Raw genomic sequence first — 16,111 nt, 5'->3', positions numbered from 1 at the left:
TGGGAGATGAAATTCTCTCAGTACCGGTGGAAGACCTGTTCTGATATTGTCAAATCTACAAGGAGCGTACAAGGAGAAATAAGGAAGGCAGGATGGAATATGGGAAAGAAAGAAAGAAGAAGAGGTGGAGGAGTGGCTTACCTGTAGGACTTTGCCCTGAGGACTCTCATCAAACAACAGAGCCTGCTGGTAGGTGGGGTCCAGAGTCTTCTTCACTACTTTGGTTTTCTTCTTAGCCAAGCACACACCATTCTCCAGGACATACACCTTCACGTACGTCGCTGCAGACACAACATACAAAAAAAACAACAACAATGAAATTCCCACAAACACATACAGGAAAAGCGCCTGACTCTATGACGCAAGAAGCAGATGAAGTCAGTTCACAGTACCTGGTATGTTCTTGGAACCGGGTTTGGGGGTCAACCCTCTGGCCTGGTTGACCTCCACCTCCAGCTGCCCTCCTCTGTCTACCACGCCTACATGGACATCCCCTTCAGAAAGAAAACACATTTCTTACAGTCTTATAAAAACTAAATCAGAAGCAAAAACCTAAAAGTACTGTTGAGTTCTGTTGGGTTTAGTTGACCCTTTTTTTGCAATAAACTTGGGTTCACTGAGGTTGCAATTGCTAGTATCTAACAGCAGAGGGTGAAACAGAGCTATAAGTCTGTCCTTCCAAACAGGCCAATGGTGGAGCACACTGCTCTGTTCAGTTGTTTTCCACAAGCAATGACCTTTGCATAAAAAATTTATATCTCATGCAAGAATAACTTGCTGAGTGAATATACTTGTATTTTTCTTGTATTGTGCTCCATTTTTAGACACTGCTGTATATCTGAATGTTTGTATATTTTCTATATTGGTTGATGTAGATATTTGAATTGGACTCTCATCCTATAGACTAGTCAGTTTAGATACTGCTCAATGATAACAGCATTTATTACCTCTGATTATCTGGTTGCTAATGAATTAAAATTGACTGTGGAGTGATATGCTGTTTTGTCAGTGTTTAACAGATGCTTCACACCTGAATCTTGCTGTTAGAGGGGTGTAAACACAATTAAATACTAGCAAAAAAAAAAAAAAAAAAAAGACAAAATGATGCACATTAACTGCATGAATCACCACAAGAAAACTACTAGAGCAGAGTGAAACCGACTGGCATTCCTGGTCTACATTGCTGGTGGCTTACCCATGGGGGGTGTAGCTAGTGTTTGCCGGCCTACGATCTGAGCTGGGCCTAGTCCATCCAGAAAGTCACTGAACTGGCTCTCAGGCCCCAGGCGTGTGGTAGGGAAGACAAACCTGGCAGAGAAGTAACAGAATTAATACTGGCTTGCTGGCTTGCTGGCTGGCTGGATGGACTGATGGATGGATGGATTGATTGATGTGTATTGATGGATGGACGAATACTCACGTTCCATCTGAGCTGTTTGAGTTGGTGCTGCCATCAGTGGAATCCTTGCTGCCCTGCCGTGTCACTCGGTTCCTCATCTCCACGGCAATGCCAGTCTCTGTGCTCCGTCGGATGGTGCTGCGAAGCTTCTTCGTCCCACCGTCTGAAAAACACAGAGGTCACAGCTCAAGCTTTAACTGCCCTTTTTTCCACCAGGATAATCCACTAAGCCTAATAATCGGAGGAAGCCGGGGGCCTGTCTGATAAGGAAGTCAGGTGTTATGGAGAGCCGGCAAATATATGGTGAGCCATTCACGTGGACTAAATGATTTGAAGCCTTGACTGAGAACCACAAATTTTCTTCTGCAGATGTTAAAATAATAGATGGCTCCAGTTTAATTTAGTAATTTAATTTAAAAGGAACAGTTTATGTCTGTGAGATGTGCTGTGCAAGAACTATCCACAATGTTTACTTTTTACTACTACTCTGGAAATGAAGACAAATTCAGGTTGGCCTTGAGAACAGACCATCTTGCCAGTGTTTATTTTGAAGCAAGTTCACTCAGGCGGGAAGGCAATCTCACCTAATATCCACTGGGATCTCCCTGCACTATTGGAAAATCTCTCCACTTCGTAGGTATTACTACAGCCCATTTTAGACACACAAAGCCCATTCACAATAACTGTTGTGTGTTGGGGGCAATAAGCTTTTTGGAGGACTTGCCAGACTCGCAAGGTAGAAACACACACAAACTGGCAGCAGTGTTGTGGTTGGCAGGGTAGAAAGAAAGTCATGAGGCTGAGCAGGGAGAGAGGGAGAGGGAAGGAGGGAGGGAGGGGTATTTAGGCTTTACAGCTCTGCTGACACTAGGAGAACGGGAGTGAGCTGGAGAGCTAACCCCAGAAGAAGCTTGCAGGGCATCATCCCCTGTAATGACACACTGTATCTGTGTGACTTGACACGCTGAGTTCAAAGTAGTAGGGCGCAGTCGAAGTGCTTTGGGTTCAGGATATGACCTGTAAGGTTGTCCAGTATCAGCCTACAACCCTTCCCTTATCTCTTCTATCACTCCCATCTTTCTCTCTCTGTTCTTCTTGCAACATTACCCAGAATCATGAATTACATTTATGTACACACTCTAGACAATGATAACATGTAAAGGTCTGATTGTAAATATAACAACCATCATTTGGTGTTTATATGAAACATTACAGCCTGGGAACAGGTAGTAAAAGAGGGGAAGGAGATGTAAAAGAAATAGAGACATAAAGGGAATGAAACACAAAGTCCACAACTGTAAACAATAAAAGAATATAGAAACCACAAATTCCTAGAGCTATTTAACACAGTGATCTTTCAAGACGCGTGCACACACTCACGCACAAATGTCATGCTGGCACTAGACAGCACAAGTGTCTGTACATTCACACCTCTGTGCAACATTTACACTCCAGCACACAGTGTCTGCACGTGAGCAGTCTGGGCTACAGGGTGACAGTATAGTCAGACATGAGGATGAGGAAGCTGCTGTGAGGAGTCAGTAAAGCTCGCTTTGTAAAGACTTCAGTCCGTACAAGGCTTGGACTAATTTCTGGGACATCCCTTTGACAGGGGCTTTCTGGGCCGGCATATTTTTTAAATCCTGCCGTAGGGATTGAAATTCCTGAAAATGTCTTAAAACCTCTTCAGTGAACTTGTTAATTTAGAAGTTAATCATTGGTTAACAAAGCAATAGCAAGAGGAACAAACTGATTGACTTCCTCTGTTTTAGTGCTGCATCTGCGCAGCTCATTATAACTGTAGTTGTGGTTGCTGTAGAAACTCGTACATCTCTCCTCTATAGGGGCCCAGATAGTTGAATGGTGCAGTGAAGTCACCGGGGGAGACTTTAACAAGCGGTTGCTCATTGTTGCCAGTTAAGCGCACACCCAGGTACAGCCGTCCCACTTCATTAGCCTGAGCAACTCCAAGCTCATTAAGCATCCTCACTGTGCCCATCTCATCACCATGACAACCACAGACATCCCGCATCATCACCATCGCTATGGAGATAAACAAAGCCACTTGATGAGACTGGGAGGGAGGGGGGGGGGACTGACACAGAAAAGGAGGACAAGTAGAAGGAAGTGTTGAGGAGAGATGGGTGAAGAGAAAGACGAGAATGATGGGGTCCCATGGGTGTTGGAGATGAGGAGAGGGGTGCTGCCTTCTGCTGCCTTCTATTTATAATCCTGCAGTCAAGAATATTTCCAACAGTCAGTGAGTTTGTGTGTCTATGTGCGTGTGTGTGTTTGCAGCATCACACCCAGACAAACTCCATGCACTCCTGCTGCCATGACAACCCTCGCCCTCGGATCTGGACCCAGACAATGCCACCTGAGACAACTGGCGCCATGGCGACAGGCTCATCTTCCCCATCACTTTTTTTTCAAAAAAAGAAAAAAAAAAAAATTTAATCGAGGCAATGTTTCACCAAAAAAATCCTGCACTTTAGACTGAAGACTGGACTTCCACCATCACTGCAAGAGTAATCTGAACCGTCTCCTTGCTGAGAATTAAACCTGGTGTTCAAAATATAGCGTTAAAAGTTATTATTGCAGCATTATTAGGTTACAAGTGTGTATGATCTACGTGTCATGACAGTGAAATGTGTTTATCATGATGCTGAATCTGTCAAAACATCCTTCATATACCGTACAGCAACACAGTGGTATAAAATCATCTTCCTTTGAACTATCAAGCAGCTAGTCATTTAACTTTATATCCACACTTGTTACTCATTTGTCAGCCGACCCCTCCCCTCTCATCAAAACAGCCCCCACCCGTGGTGCGAAGCAGCGATCTCTTCCTTCCTATTTAATCCCCTCCTCCTCGTCTGCGCTTTCCCTCCGTTCGTTTCCATGGCAATGCCGTCTGCATTGCACCAAGAGCCCCGGCCTGCGTGTTCACTCATAAGCCTTTTCACTCGCATTGTCCTCTCCACGAGTCCGACTACTTAATCAGCCACCACTTCTTTTTCCCTCTCTGTCTTAAATTGTATCTCCCAACACTTCTCTTTGTTTTTATTGGTGCTCTTTATCTCCAGCTCTTTGTTTGCTTGCTATCCTTTTTCTGATCCTTGCTCCCACCCCTTTTTCCTACACAAACATACACTCCTTGTGCACTGAACCCTTTATTGTATTTATCTGCCTTTTCAAATCACTCTCACTTTTATTCTGCCTTTTCTGGAAGTTCACCAGTCTTTTGGCTTCCGTCCATCTTTATCACAAAACTCCAATCTCCTTTTCCCGCTCCATCCCATCTGAATAATTTAGCATATGTTCTCTCTCCCTCTAGTGAACTTTGTTATACAATTTTGACATCAAATACACAAACATCCTGGAAGAGGTAATTAGAGGTAGTCTGACATACATGTGGTTTGAGTAGTGTTGAACAGCTAAAATAACAACATTACATAAGATGTTGTGCTTTACTGTGCTAAAAGGGGGGGGGGTTCTTGGTCTATATATGTGTGCCACAAGGCTGTTAAAGTGTCTCATGTTGGCTTCACTATGATGAGTAATACCTCGTCCCTGAGGACATGAATCTCACAGAAATGTGCGGCCCAGGGCGTAAAACGCACATTCTAAACTTTCTTTGTGTGCGCAAAAAGCTAGGTATTCATTGAAGCTACTTATGCAAGCCACATGTTTGATAGTCATGATAAGGCAAGTCACAGGGAAGAAGATCAGGATGGAAGAGAGACAGAAATGATGGGGATGAGGAGAATTAATAGCTTCAGTGGAGAGAATTAATAGCAGAGGGAAATAAAGAAAGGTGGGATTACTAAAAACGCCAACAATGCAGAAAAGAGCCACACACAGTAACTGCACGCACACTCACACATGATATATAGCCTCTGAGTGCGTGAGTGTGTGTGTGTGTGTGTCTGTGTGTCTATGTGTGTGCTCAGTGGATCATTAAAGCCGCTCTGACATTTGGAGAGAACACGGATGAAGCCTTTCTCATTATATGCTGTAATATAGAATGCTGTTTTTAGACTCCCTGGCTGCGCCGACATGCCTATTGGATGCACCGGTGACGGCAACGATCCACCATGCATAGCAACAGTAACCAAGCATGGGTGTTGGAGATGAAAGATCTGTTGAGGTATGTTCTCTGTCGGACCCCTGCTAAATTTGGAAAAGAGGGAGATTCAAGGTAGAGAGTAAAAAACAAAACAAAACAGAGGTTATATATAGATGAATCTGTGATTCAGAGTCATAGTCATGTATCATACAGTTACATAAGATTATATAAAGAATAAAGATAGATACTAAACTAAACTTATCGTTCTTATCGTATCGCAACTGAGGACAGTTTTATACAACTGTCAGCCTACAAATGTCAGTAAGTACTCTATTCTATAAATGAAAAAATATGTCAGTGGAGTTTAAATGGTTTTATCCTCCAGGAAATCCTCCTCCTGGTTAAACACAATATAAACCTGTAATACATTTGTTATATTTGCCTCCCTGGAAAAAGCTGGCCTGGCTCTGTCCAACAGTTACAAAATCCGCCTAACAGTACCTCTAAAGCTCACTTATTTACACTTTAAGTTTCATTTGTTAGTTCTTAATAAAAACAAAGTTTACAGGGGTTATGTGTCTAACTATTTTGTCGAGAGCAATAACTTCCTGGATCCTCCACTGGTTGCCTGGCAACTGTTCCCATCAATCTTCTCATCTAACTTTCAGCAAGAAAGTGAATACGTATATTTTCCAAAATGTCAAACTATTCATTTAATGAATATGATGTGAATCTCCATGTATGTCTTGTTGCTCACGTTTGTGTGTATTCAATCATATGGTTGTGTTATTTGCATGGCGGCATTAATACACAGCATGTACTAAATCCTGTTCTCTCCTATTCTTGCTAAATCCTGTTCTCCTTTCTAAGTCAGTAATTCAGCTCTAACAGAGCATGCAGGAATAAATGTGACAGAGAGTTAAGTGTAGCCTAGTGTACTAAGTGTTATTCTGTCTTTAGTGGTAATGCATTGGGAGTTAAAACAAATCTCCTGTGTTGTCTCTGTGTGTATGTATACTGTCAGTGTGTGTGTGTGAATCACATTAACAGCTCAGGCAGGGATGTAAGGGAGTGGCCAATAAGAAGCGATTAGCCTTTTCTGAGCACCATGTTGCATAGGAAATGATTTCTTGAAATCTAAAACCTTCATGTATGGCAGGATGTCTGTCAGTGAGTTAATATGCCACACCGGCTCCTGTCTAATGACAATTAATTACAATGAGGAAAAGAGTAATCTAATTCAGATGTAATTTCCTCTTGATTACTCAACTCTGTGGCTGATGGGCAAACGATTTATAGGAAAGGAGCAGATAAGAAAAAAAAACAGATGACATTAGACTGCTAGAAACTGACAAAAGTTTAAATTATTTCACAAAACCTTCATTGTTAAGCACTTAACGCAATTTTACACTAATAAAACCAGTGAGACAAAGGGCGAATAGAATATCTGGTACATTTACAAAAAAAATATTACTTATCATGTATTAAAGGTTCAATGTGTAAGAATTGGCCAGAATTTCAGTTTAAAACATTCCAAAATTAATTAAAGTAATCAACAGAATGTTAAAAAATAACAGTTTTGACATTATGTCAAAGACATATATATATTGTGTTGCAGAGATATACTGAAGTCAGCATGCTAAACAGCTAGCCCCGGCCCCATCCGGCCTGTACTGTCTCATAATATCACTTTGTACCTCAGGGGTGATAGTGAGTCACTGTGGTGTCCAGTCTGCCCTCAGTCCAACATGAGAGGATGAAGAAGTAGCGCTGCCCCGAGCCACCAGCAGTAATGGCAGAACCAGGCTGAATGTGGTGGAAATTTTCGCTGTAGGACTGTTAATATTTCACTTTATTAAGTTTTAATATTTCTTCAGGCGGGAAAGTAACCAAGTAGATTCCCAATATGTGGTCAGTTTATCCAAATAATGGCTATGTGGAAAGTTGCACCGACATTGTCAAAGCAGTCGGCTGCTGATGCAGACGCTGGCTGGGTAAGACATCAGTTGGTCATGTCAGCTGATCCGATGAACCTCACTGAGTTGCACCAGCTATGTGTAAGCTGGCCGTCGTAGCACATCGTAGTAAGCTGGATCGATATTGAAATATGATATCAATAAATTAGGTCTCTACTGGATTATGGTGTTGTAAAATAACACGTAATTAATGAAAAAAAATTAGGCTGTGTGGCAGAAAAACTGCTGTTTTACCATTAGTTAGATCTGTGACATTTTATGATTTACACCTACCCTAGGGGCATTTGTGTAACTATTTAGTTGTTAGAGTTATGCTGTAACTTATCTCCGTGGTGCAACCGCTTTCTGATCTGCGTAGCTCTTTTTTTTCCCTTTTTACCACTGGCTCTAATGTCTCCATAGCATTTTGATATCTTACACCATAGCACAGATTCACTGTAAACAGTAATCTTTACACTATATTCAGTGAGTGATACTGGTGGTGGCGTGATGCATTTGGGGGGAAGGGTGTGGGGGATATTGTTGGATCAGGTGGCCAATTCTCACACATTGAACCTTTAAGTCTTAAAATCACAATTCTGTCAGTCAAATTAGATATTTCCAATTCTTTCTGATATATTTTCACTGTGTTTTCAAGTCACGGTGGTAGTATCTTCAATTAAAGCAGAATAATGAACGTAGGTTGAGAAAATTCCCCAGACAAATTGAGTTGCATTGAGCAGAAAGGAAATTATCATACCGGCTTGCAGATTTTTTGCACTCAGGCTCAGTCTCAAAACTAGGCTACATCTCTTGTTCAGTGTTTCCTGCAGTACAGCAGCAGTCTCCCTGTGCCATGAAACAGATTTAGATTTAGAAATCAGCCTGCGTGTATGTTCAAATTGGCTGAGAGGGAACTGATCTCCCGTCCACCTTTTCTACTGAGGCACCAGACGACAGGCAGGCAGCAGGCTTGTGTACGTTCTGTCTAAGTGTGTGTTTACAGCACTCCGTGACGAGAGGAGTGGTAATGACACCCTGATTATAGCTCTTGTACACTCAGACATACACACGCACGCAAACACATACAACATGATGACTCACCTCACACACTTTTTAGATCGGTGACAGGCATTGCAACTTTGTGCCTGCCAAGGCCTTGCTGGGGGGCCACTAAGTGCTCTTGCTCATTTTCGACCCCGGTTGCTAAATCTGAGAGCAGGTTGCCAAATCAGCTAAAAGCCCCCCGACATACATGGGAAATAACATCTCGGCTGGCTCTGCTGTGTAAAAAAACCCTGACATTATGTAGAATACAAAGAAGAAGAAAAAGCAGTTTCATGTTTTTTCACAAACAGAGCTCAAGCTTTTCATTGACAGCTGCATTGTTGTTAAACATTAAAAATTTTCGGAAATCCACTTGTTCGCCCTCTTGCCGAGAGATGGTTGCAAAGATTGAAACCACTCTCATGTCAGTGCATTAATATGAAGCTACAGTCAGAAGCCAGTAAGCTCGGCTGAGCACAAAGACTGGAGGCAGGGGAAAACAGCTAGCTTTGTTCTAACCGAAGGGAACATCTCCTTTTATGCATTACATTTTGTGTTTTTAATCTGTGTAAAAGTGACTTGTTGTGCTTTTGCAGGGAGTTATGTGCAGGACTGTTTCTTGGCAGGATGCAGTAAAGGTCTTGTCACACCAGAATGTTGCAAAATCAATTTTATCTGGTCTTCTTCAAACAATATTTGGTCTTAGAAATTAGGTGACATAGTGACTACTTGCAGGGCTAGTTGATGACCCACAGTAGCTGGTGCGCTAACATGCTAGCCGGACATGAATTGTTAGTTCTAGTCAGTCAAAAAAGCTCACTGACCTTCTTTTTATTTTCTCTTTACTGTATAATTGAATCTCCTGGCATCTTGTTCTTGGGATTGTACATCATTTCATTCAGCAAAGGGTTTTATTGAGGAAGAAAAAAAGCTGTTGCAAATGGACAACAAGTTTAGGCCGTTTATTCAAAAGACATATTTGTACCATCAACTCCTGTGTCATAACTGTCTGTAAACCATTACTCTTTTGTGGAACAGTTTATACTACGGAAGCTTTAGAGCTGAGCTTTAGAGGTGCTGGTAGGTGCTTTGTTACCTTTGGACAGAGCCAGGCTAACTGTTTCCCTGTTTCTAGTGTTTGTGCTAAGCTAAGCCAAGTGGCTGCTCATACAGGCATGAGACTGATATCAATCCTTTCATCTAACTTCTGGCAAGAGAGCAAGTGTCTCTTTCCAACAACTATTTCTTTAAATATAAAATTTGCATCAGATTGCAGTTGCAGTGCAGATAAGTTCACATTTGGTTCAGAGTCAGTGTTTTACACGCAGGAGCCAGTCATGGCCACACAAACACAAACACGCACACACACACACACACACACACACACACACACACACACACACACACACACACACACACACACACACACACACAGTAACAGGAATACAGGAAAGACACATCATCAGCTGAATGGTTCACCGATCTATCTGGCTAAGAATAGAGCATGGAACATGGAGGAGTTGGTGAGTGAGATTGAGAAAACATGATAGACACTCGCAGTGAGAGTGAGATCAAAAGAGATGAAGATGAAGGAAGGAGAGATACAGGAGGGAAAATTAAGATGTCAGTGAGCTGGGGGGGGGGAAACTCAAAGAGGGTGATGAGGGAGAACGGTAAGTGGAGATATGAGAAACAGACAGGGAGAGAAAGTGATCACTGGTCAGCTTAGACGGTGTTTGGTAGCCTCTAAATGCACCGGTGGGGAACAGAAAGCTTTTAGAGATGTGAGTAAGGTTTCAGTTTGCATGTGTCAGGAGAGCCAGTGACTCAATACTCTTCAAAAGAAAAATGAGGTAGTGGTGCTGGAGGTGGGGGAAAGGACACAACAGAGTAGCAGGCCTTCCTGAAATAGCAGCTCAAAAGACACAAGGAGGTTTTTTTTGATTAGTCATATCATGTGTAGTCATCCTATGACATAGTACTACCATAGTTCAGATATATCAGTAAACATCTTCCATTGTTATTATTTAAACACTGCACAGGTTTTTATTCACAAGCCTTTCTTGAGTTGTCTTCATACAGTATGAGAAATATTCTTTTGAGGGGCATATTTTCCCCTCAAAGGATCTGATAACCATAAGCTTTCCAAAATTTCTCTGCCAAAATTCCTTGAGTGTGTTTACTAACTGTGACTCAGAAACAGAGCTAGAAGTAGGGAACGAGTGAGTCACCCCGAAAACACCCTGAGGATCGAAATGCCAGGTCTACTCTCTGGTCCACTGTAATACAGTCTAAAAGAGACATGTTGAGGCTGACTCTCTTTAACCATTGGACGTACTAGTGTGACCTTATGTTGCGTTATTGCTGGGATTCCTTTCTCTTACCAAAAAAACCCTAATCGCTTTTTTATGTGTAGTGTGAATAAATGTAAATAAAAATTGTAATATTGTGAAAATAATACAAGAAAAAAAGCTGGAATTGAATCAAAGCCTTTCATCATTAGAATGGTATATAAATTAATATATATGAACAAGGGGAAAAAACGCAGACACATGGCATGAAATTGACATTTGACTTATTTTTGAATAGAAACAGAAACCACCCCAAAAAGTTATCCAAACTTATCTCCCTTGTGCATCACATCAGCCCAATCTGTCCGGCAGAGCTATCTCAGTGTGGACGGAGTGCAATGACCACAGTGCAACTATTTAGGTCACTACAAAGACTAGTTCAGCCAAACTGATGAAAGTGGAGCGTTAACTAAATATTAACATGCAACAGTTAAAGATAAACAGTATGAGCACTGCTCATATCTTATGAATAGCGACCAGAAAATTGCGGGCTAACATTAGCTAAAGACAGAAATGTCTAAAACAACACATCCTTCTGGAAAAAATCATAATGAGCACTTTTCTAAATGCTAACAAGTACTGCCAACTACAATTTGTGAGCACAATTTACTAGCAGGCTGTAAGCTAACAATAACAATAATAATGTTAACAACATAAGATAAGCAGTGGTAAAAAATGACTGTGAAAGTATCAAAAACATTAGCTAACGAACCAAACATGGATGAAACTGACTAATGTTAGCAACACAAAATTGCACACTTATTGCGCATAAGCTAAGTAACTGTGTGTCATGAAAATAGCACAGCAACATCCACACGAATAATGTGAGTTTCCCTTTAAGTTGTAATAGACTTTGTTACGTTCTGGCAATATATGCCATATAAAATCTGCTTGTCTCTAACTGGCTAGCTAAGGCTAACTAAAGCTACAATAGCCGTGTCATGATTCATGTTGTAAGCATATTTCAAGACCTTTTTGGAAGAGTTTCTGTAGTGAAAGCCTCATATCTTCAGTATGTCTGTTCTACATAGAGAAATAAAGCTTGCAAACATCTAATTTTTTTTACATGATGTTTGTTGACATAAATTAAGTCATGCTACATATGTTTGTGATACTGAGTGAAGGACCAGTGTAATTTCCCTGAAACACATAGAAGACTGAGTCAGAAGTGTGGGTGGGAAATTGGTTTCATAACATTACTGGCAACAAAGCCCCTTCACATATCTTTACTCTTAGGCTGGAGCTACACCTCAAAATTATTTGTTGGACAGTAATACATCCAGAAATGTATTTGCTGTGGGTCTCATAACTGAGTTGGAATCAATTTAATAAGCAAACTAAGAAGTATTATCTTCCTGTGTCAGATATTTACGGTCTACCTTTCCTTCTCTGTCTCTGCTTCTTTTCTGTCTCTCTGGTGTACTTCCAGTATTATCTACAAACACCACAGAAAGAAACCATGCAGAAGAAAGATACATTTTAAGGAATTGAAAAGCGAGTTTGAGAGAACACGAGGATGGGTGTTGAGTGGGTTGAGAGAGCTAAATGGAGCAGAAAAGAGTGAGGTGATGAGTGTGAATGTGCACCAGCCAAACACACACACACGCACACACATAGTACACATGCACGTATATAAGCTGGGAGGGGACTCGGGGTGGAAGCCTTACACTGGGACGCTCACCAAAAACACACACACATCCATGCCTGGTTTCCTTTAATCTAACTCTCCTGTGCACTGCATCTCATCAGTGGCGCTTGTTTCTCGGCAAGCCGCGTCCCTCCGTACAGACTGACAGTGTACAGGGAGACACTCTGCTGGCACTGTTTTCACAGTCATGGATAAACCTGCTCAGGAGATAAGACTGTGTTCAAGGGAGGAGTGACTCACCCATTAAACCGAAAGAAACCGCGTGTGTGTGTGTGTGTGTGTGTGAGTGTGTGAGTGTGAGAGTGTTCTCTCCTCATCGATACTAATAATAGCAGGTAATAAATACAACACAGACAGAACCAAAATGCCATCCCCAACACTTGCCTGTTACAAAACCTAGAATAATGAGGCTATAAATGGAAAAAAAAAAGATGAGGACAACTGAGATACATTATGGAATAAAAACATACAGTACACCTAGGTGTATCAGACAAGCATCTCTATATAAGATCACCTTATAAAACAACACCTGTTTTGTGACAATGTACTGCACATTTATACAACATCTCTTTATACAACTTTATGTTATCACCATAAAGGAACCTTATCTGTATTTTTTATCAGTGTTCAAGTTTATTAAGTTTGTCCTTCATCCTACACCTCTATGCTTTAATGCTGTATTTAACCTAAATTTAAAATGCCTATTCTGATACTTATATTTGGCAGAGACATGTCAGTTCGATAATTATAACGTTAGCTACGGGTCTACACAGTCATGCTTCCAAAATGGTAAACATTTTTGTTTGGATACACCAGGGGGCATAATTAGATGTCATCCATTAACACTACTGCCACTGTCAGAGGTCTCAGCTGCTGCTGGAAAATGTTGACAAGCTTAAAGTCTTGAAAAAATGTCCTTGCCCTACTTTAGAAATCTCGATTCACTCCCTATGATGATGTTTAGATTGGAGTTTGTGGCTAATTGATGTGCGGAGAGTGTTACTGCGACTGAGTTCAGACATTTGCTCTTGTTCATTTTGTATTCTGCACTAAAACCAATTGTGTACACGTTGTTTATTTTCTTGTTAGCTGTATTGATTACATTGAAATTTGAACCCTGTATCGTTTATCATGTGAGCTGATTATATTGATACACCCCTAATGACAACTACTGTAAAAGGCTGGACCATCAGACTGTGATCAAGATTTTTTTTTAATAGCTCTATTTCCCCATGTAATTTGGTAAAGGCACAGGGCACACAACACAAAAGGAATTGCCATGCAAAAAATATACACTCCATGTCAATCAAAAACTCTGTCAAGATGTATCAACATCTCTGTCCACAGTCTTTGTATTACCTAAACAAATAACCAAACAAAAGCAGCCTGTACCCTCTCACCCCCTATACCCTATACCACTTGGCTGCAAAGAGAAAAAGAAAAGAAAAAACAAAAATAAACAAAAAACTAGAGTTATCAAGCTTACCACATAATCTATTTGTACACACATATTAAATATACTCTACATAGCATATGTCTACTGTTGCAGAGTATACAGGATCTCAAAATCCGCAGTCCAGTCACCCAGATGGAAAAACAGATGGTTAAAGAAACTGTACCCTCCTCCCCTCCTTTGCCCTCCAAATCTGTTTACCACCAAAAACTTGAAGTAGTTTGAGCTCGAGTGGCCTTCATCACTGCCTGAATAGATTCTATTTTATCCTCCTGTGCCCAGGCACAAGAAGCTTCAAATGATAACACTAATGTTTCCATTGAAATATGTTAGGTTTGTGGGAAGGTTTCTATCTCATAACCAGGATTTATTTTGCTGCTGTTAAGCCTGCAAACAAAACTCTCTCCTTATGTACAGGTAGGGTTATGGTTGAATAAGCATTCAATAACATGATTTATGGGAGACAGAGTACAGAACTATCCAGTATGGCAAAGAGGATGGAGGCAACCTTCGTCCAAAACAAGTGCACGTTTGGGCAATTATACTAATGTAAGTTTTTGGAGTGCATAAGGGGTGTAAAAGGTTTTGAGTAATTCTTAATTGGCATCTCTTTCTTGGTGTTAAGTAAAATTTTTGAATTAACTTACAGTGCAATAATTGGTTATTATAATAGCAAGAAGAAAGTGTCATATTGTTACATAATCTGTGCCTGTGATCAAGCTGAAGTTGTCAAGAGCTTTCATATCCGAGCAGAGATAAGAGCTTCATTCTTAAAAATAAAAATTGATTCTTCTTTTAAAATAGTTATAGCACATCTATTTTTCGGAAGAATCAAAACTAGCTTGGAAACTGATGTTGAAATGCGGTCATTTTGAAAATAACAAGCAATTCTTGCTTGGACAAGTCTACAAAAACACCTCTTTGCTTGCATAAGAGCTTACCGGGATAGATTCTGCTGATAGCCGTAAATTGACTGGATCCAATTCACAAACTGGAGCACGGCTAGAACATACCCTGCAGAAAGTCTCACACAATAACAACACCATAACTACATTACCTCCTAATAGCGCTTTAATGGTGAGATGTTGACATATTGCCCAACTGTCTTTGTTCACTTTGTCTTTTTTACATCTTTGTGTCTTGATCAGCCGCCTCTGCGTTCAGTCACTTTCTAAATTTCTCTCCATTCATTCGATTAAGTCCTCCCTACAGATTTTATTATTTAGGGTAGAGTTCTCTCTACATTCTGCCAGTACAAACCTAACCAACACACAGATTTTTAGTTAGTAGATAGAGGGCTGATTACCATCTGATCATAAAAGATATAATAGTACAGTATGTTAAAAAGGGTGTAATAAATTTACAATAACGACTCAACTAAACTAAATAAAAACATCCAACAGATTTTGAGGGCTGCTTTGGGTCTTTGTTTTTCCCTCAAGCTTCACTTAGCAACCACCACAACGTGCAACAACAAGTGGTTATATATCAGTTATCAGGCATAAGACTAAGAATTTACTCCATTTATTTTTCCCATTTCTGAATCCAAATTCCCAATTTACCTCCCCTCTCGCAGTCACTCTGCCCAGGGGACCAATTCAGTCTGTGGTTTATTGGTTATTAGCTGACCAACTGAGCAAAGCAGAGGGCAGGCACCTGGGTCGACCCACCCCATCAGCCAATCAATGCATGTGTCACTTGGAACGTGGAGCACTGGCAGCTGACCAGATTGGGCCGTTAATGACCGTCAGGAAGGAACACAGAAAGGACCCTAATCGAACTTGACCAACCGGGAAGAATTTTTGCCCGTCGCTCTGTTCGTCTGGCTGTGTGACCTCCTGTCAGCCTGTCTGTACGGGTCGCCCCTCTAATTATATGTACCCGTTTTTAGCCTCTAGCTGGTGTGAATTATGAGGTAGAGAAAACAACAGATTAGGGCAGATCCTCACTGGGTCATTCAGTTAACAGCCTTGTTTGTCTCCAGGCTCAACCTAGCTACGAAACGGCCAATTCTCAGTAGTGCGGTGACATAATCTCATTGTTGGGTGGATTGTACATGTAAAGAATTTACGTAAAGCATCTATCAAAGCACGTTCTAAATCTTCTGCTACCTCTTTCTTCTGCCAACATTTTGATAGCTGAGTACACTATTGTAGATGGCCAAAACACTCAATGAAATTCAGCCAAGC

General features: G+C 41.0%; 1 protein-coding gene across 3 annotated transcripts in view; it reads right to left on the bottom strand.

Moving 5' to 3' along the window:
• Positions 1–16,111, bottom strand: part of rims3 (regulating synaptic membrane exocytosis 3) — a 38,932-nt gene that overhangs the window by 6,889 nt on the left and 15,932 nt on the right. For all 3 annotated transcript variants that reach the window (XM_042436520.1, XM_042436521.1, XM_042436523.1), the window contains exons 3-6: positions 1,421–1,562; positions 1,196–1,308; positions 393–494; positions 142–281 (exon numbers count right to left, since the gene is read on the bottom strand). In XM_042436520.1, the coding sequence (XP_042292454.1) occupies positions 142–281; positions 393–494; positions 1,196–1,308; positions 1,421–1,562 (497 nt within the window). The remainder of the gene's footprint in view (positions 1–141; positions 282–392; positions 495–1,195; positions 1,309–1,420; positions 1,563–16,111) is intronic.

The sequence above is a fragment of the Thunnus maccoyii genome, chromosome 15 (assembly GCF_910596095.1).
Source record: "Thunnus maccoyii chromosome 15, fThuMac1.1, whole genome shotgun sequence".
Taxonomy (NCBI): domain Eukaryota; kingdom Metazoa; phylum Chordata; class Actinopteri; order Scombriformes; family Scombridae; genus Thunnus; species Thunnus maccoyii.
The sequence above is the reverse complement of the archived record's forward strand: the minus strand, read 5'-3'. Positions and strand labels throughout refer to the sequence as shown.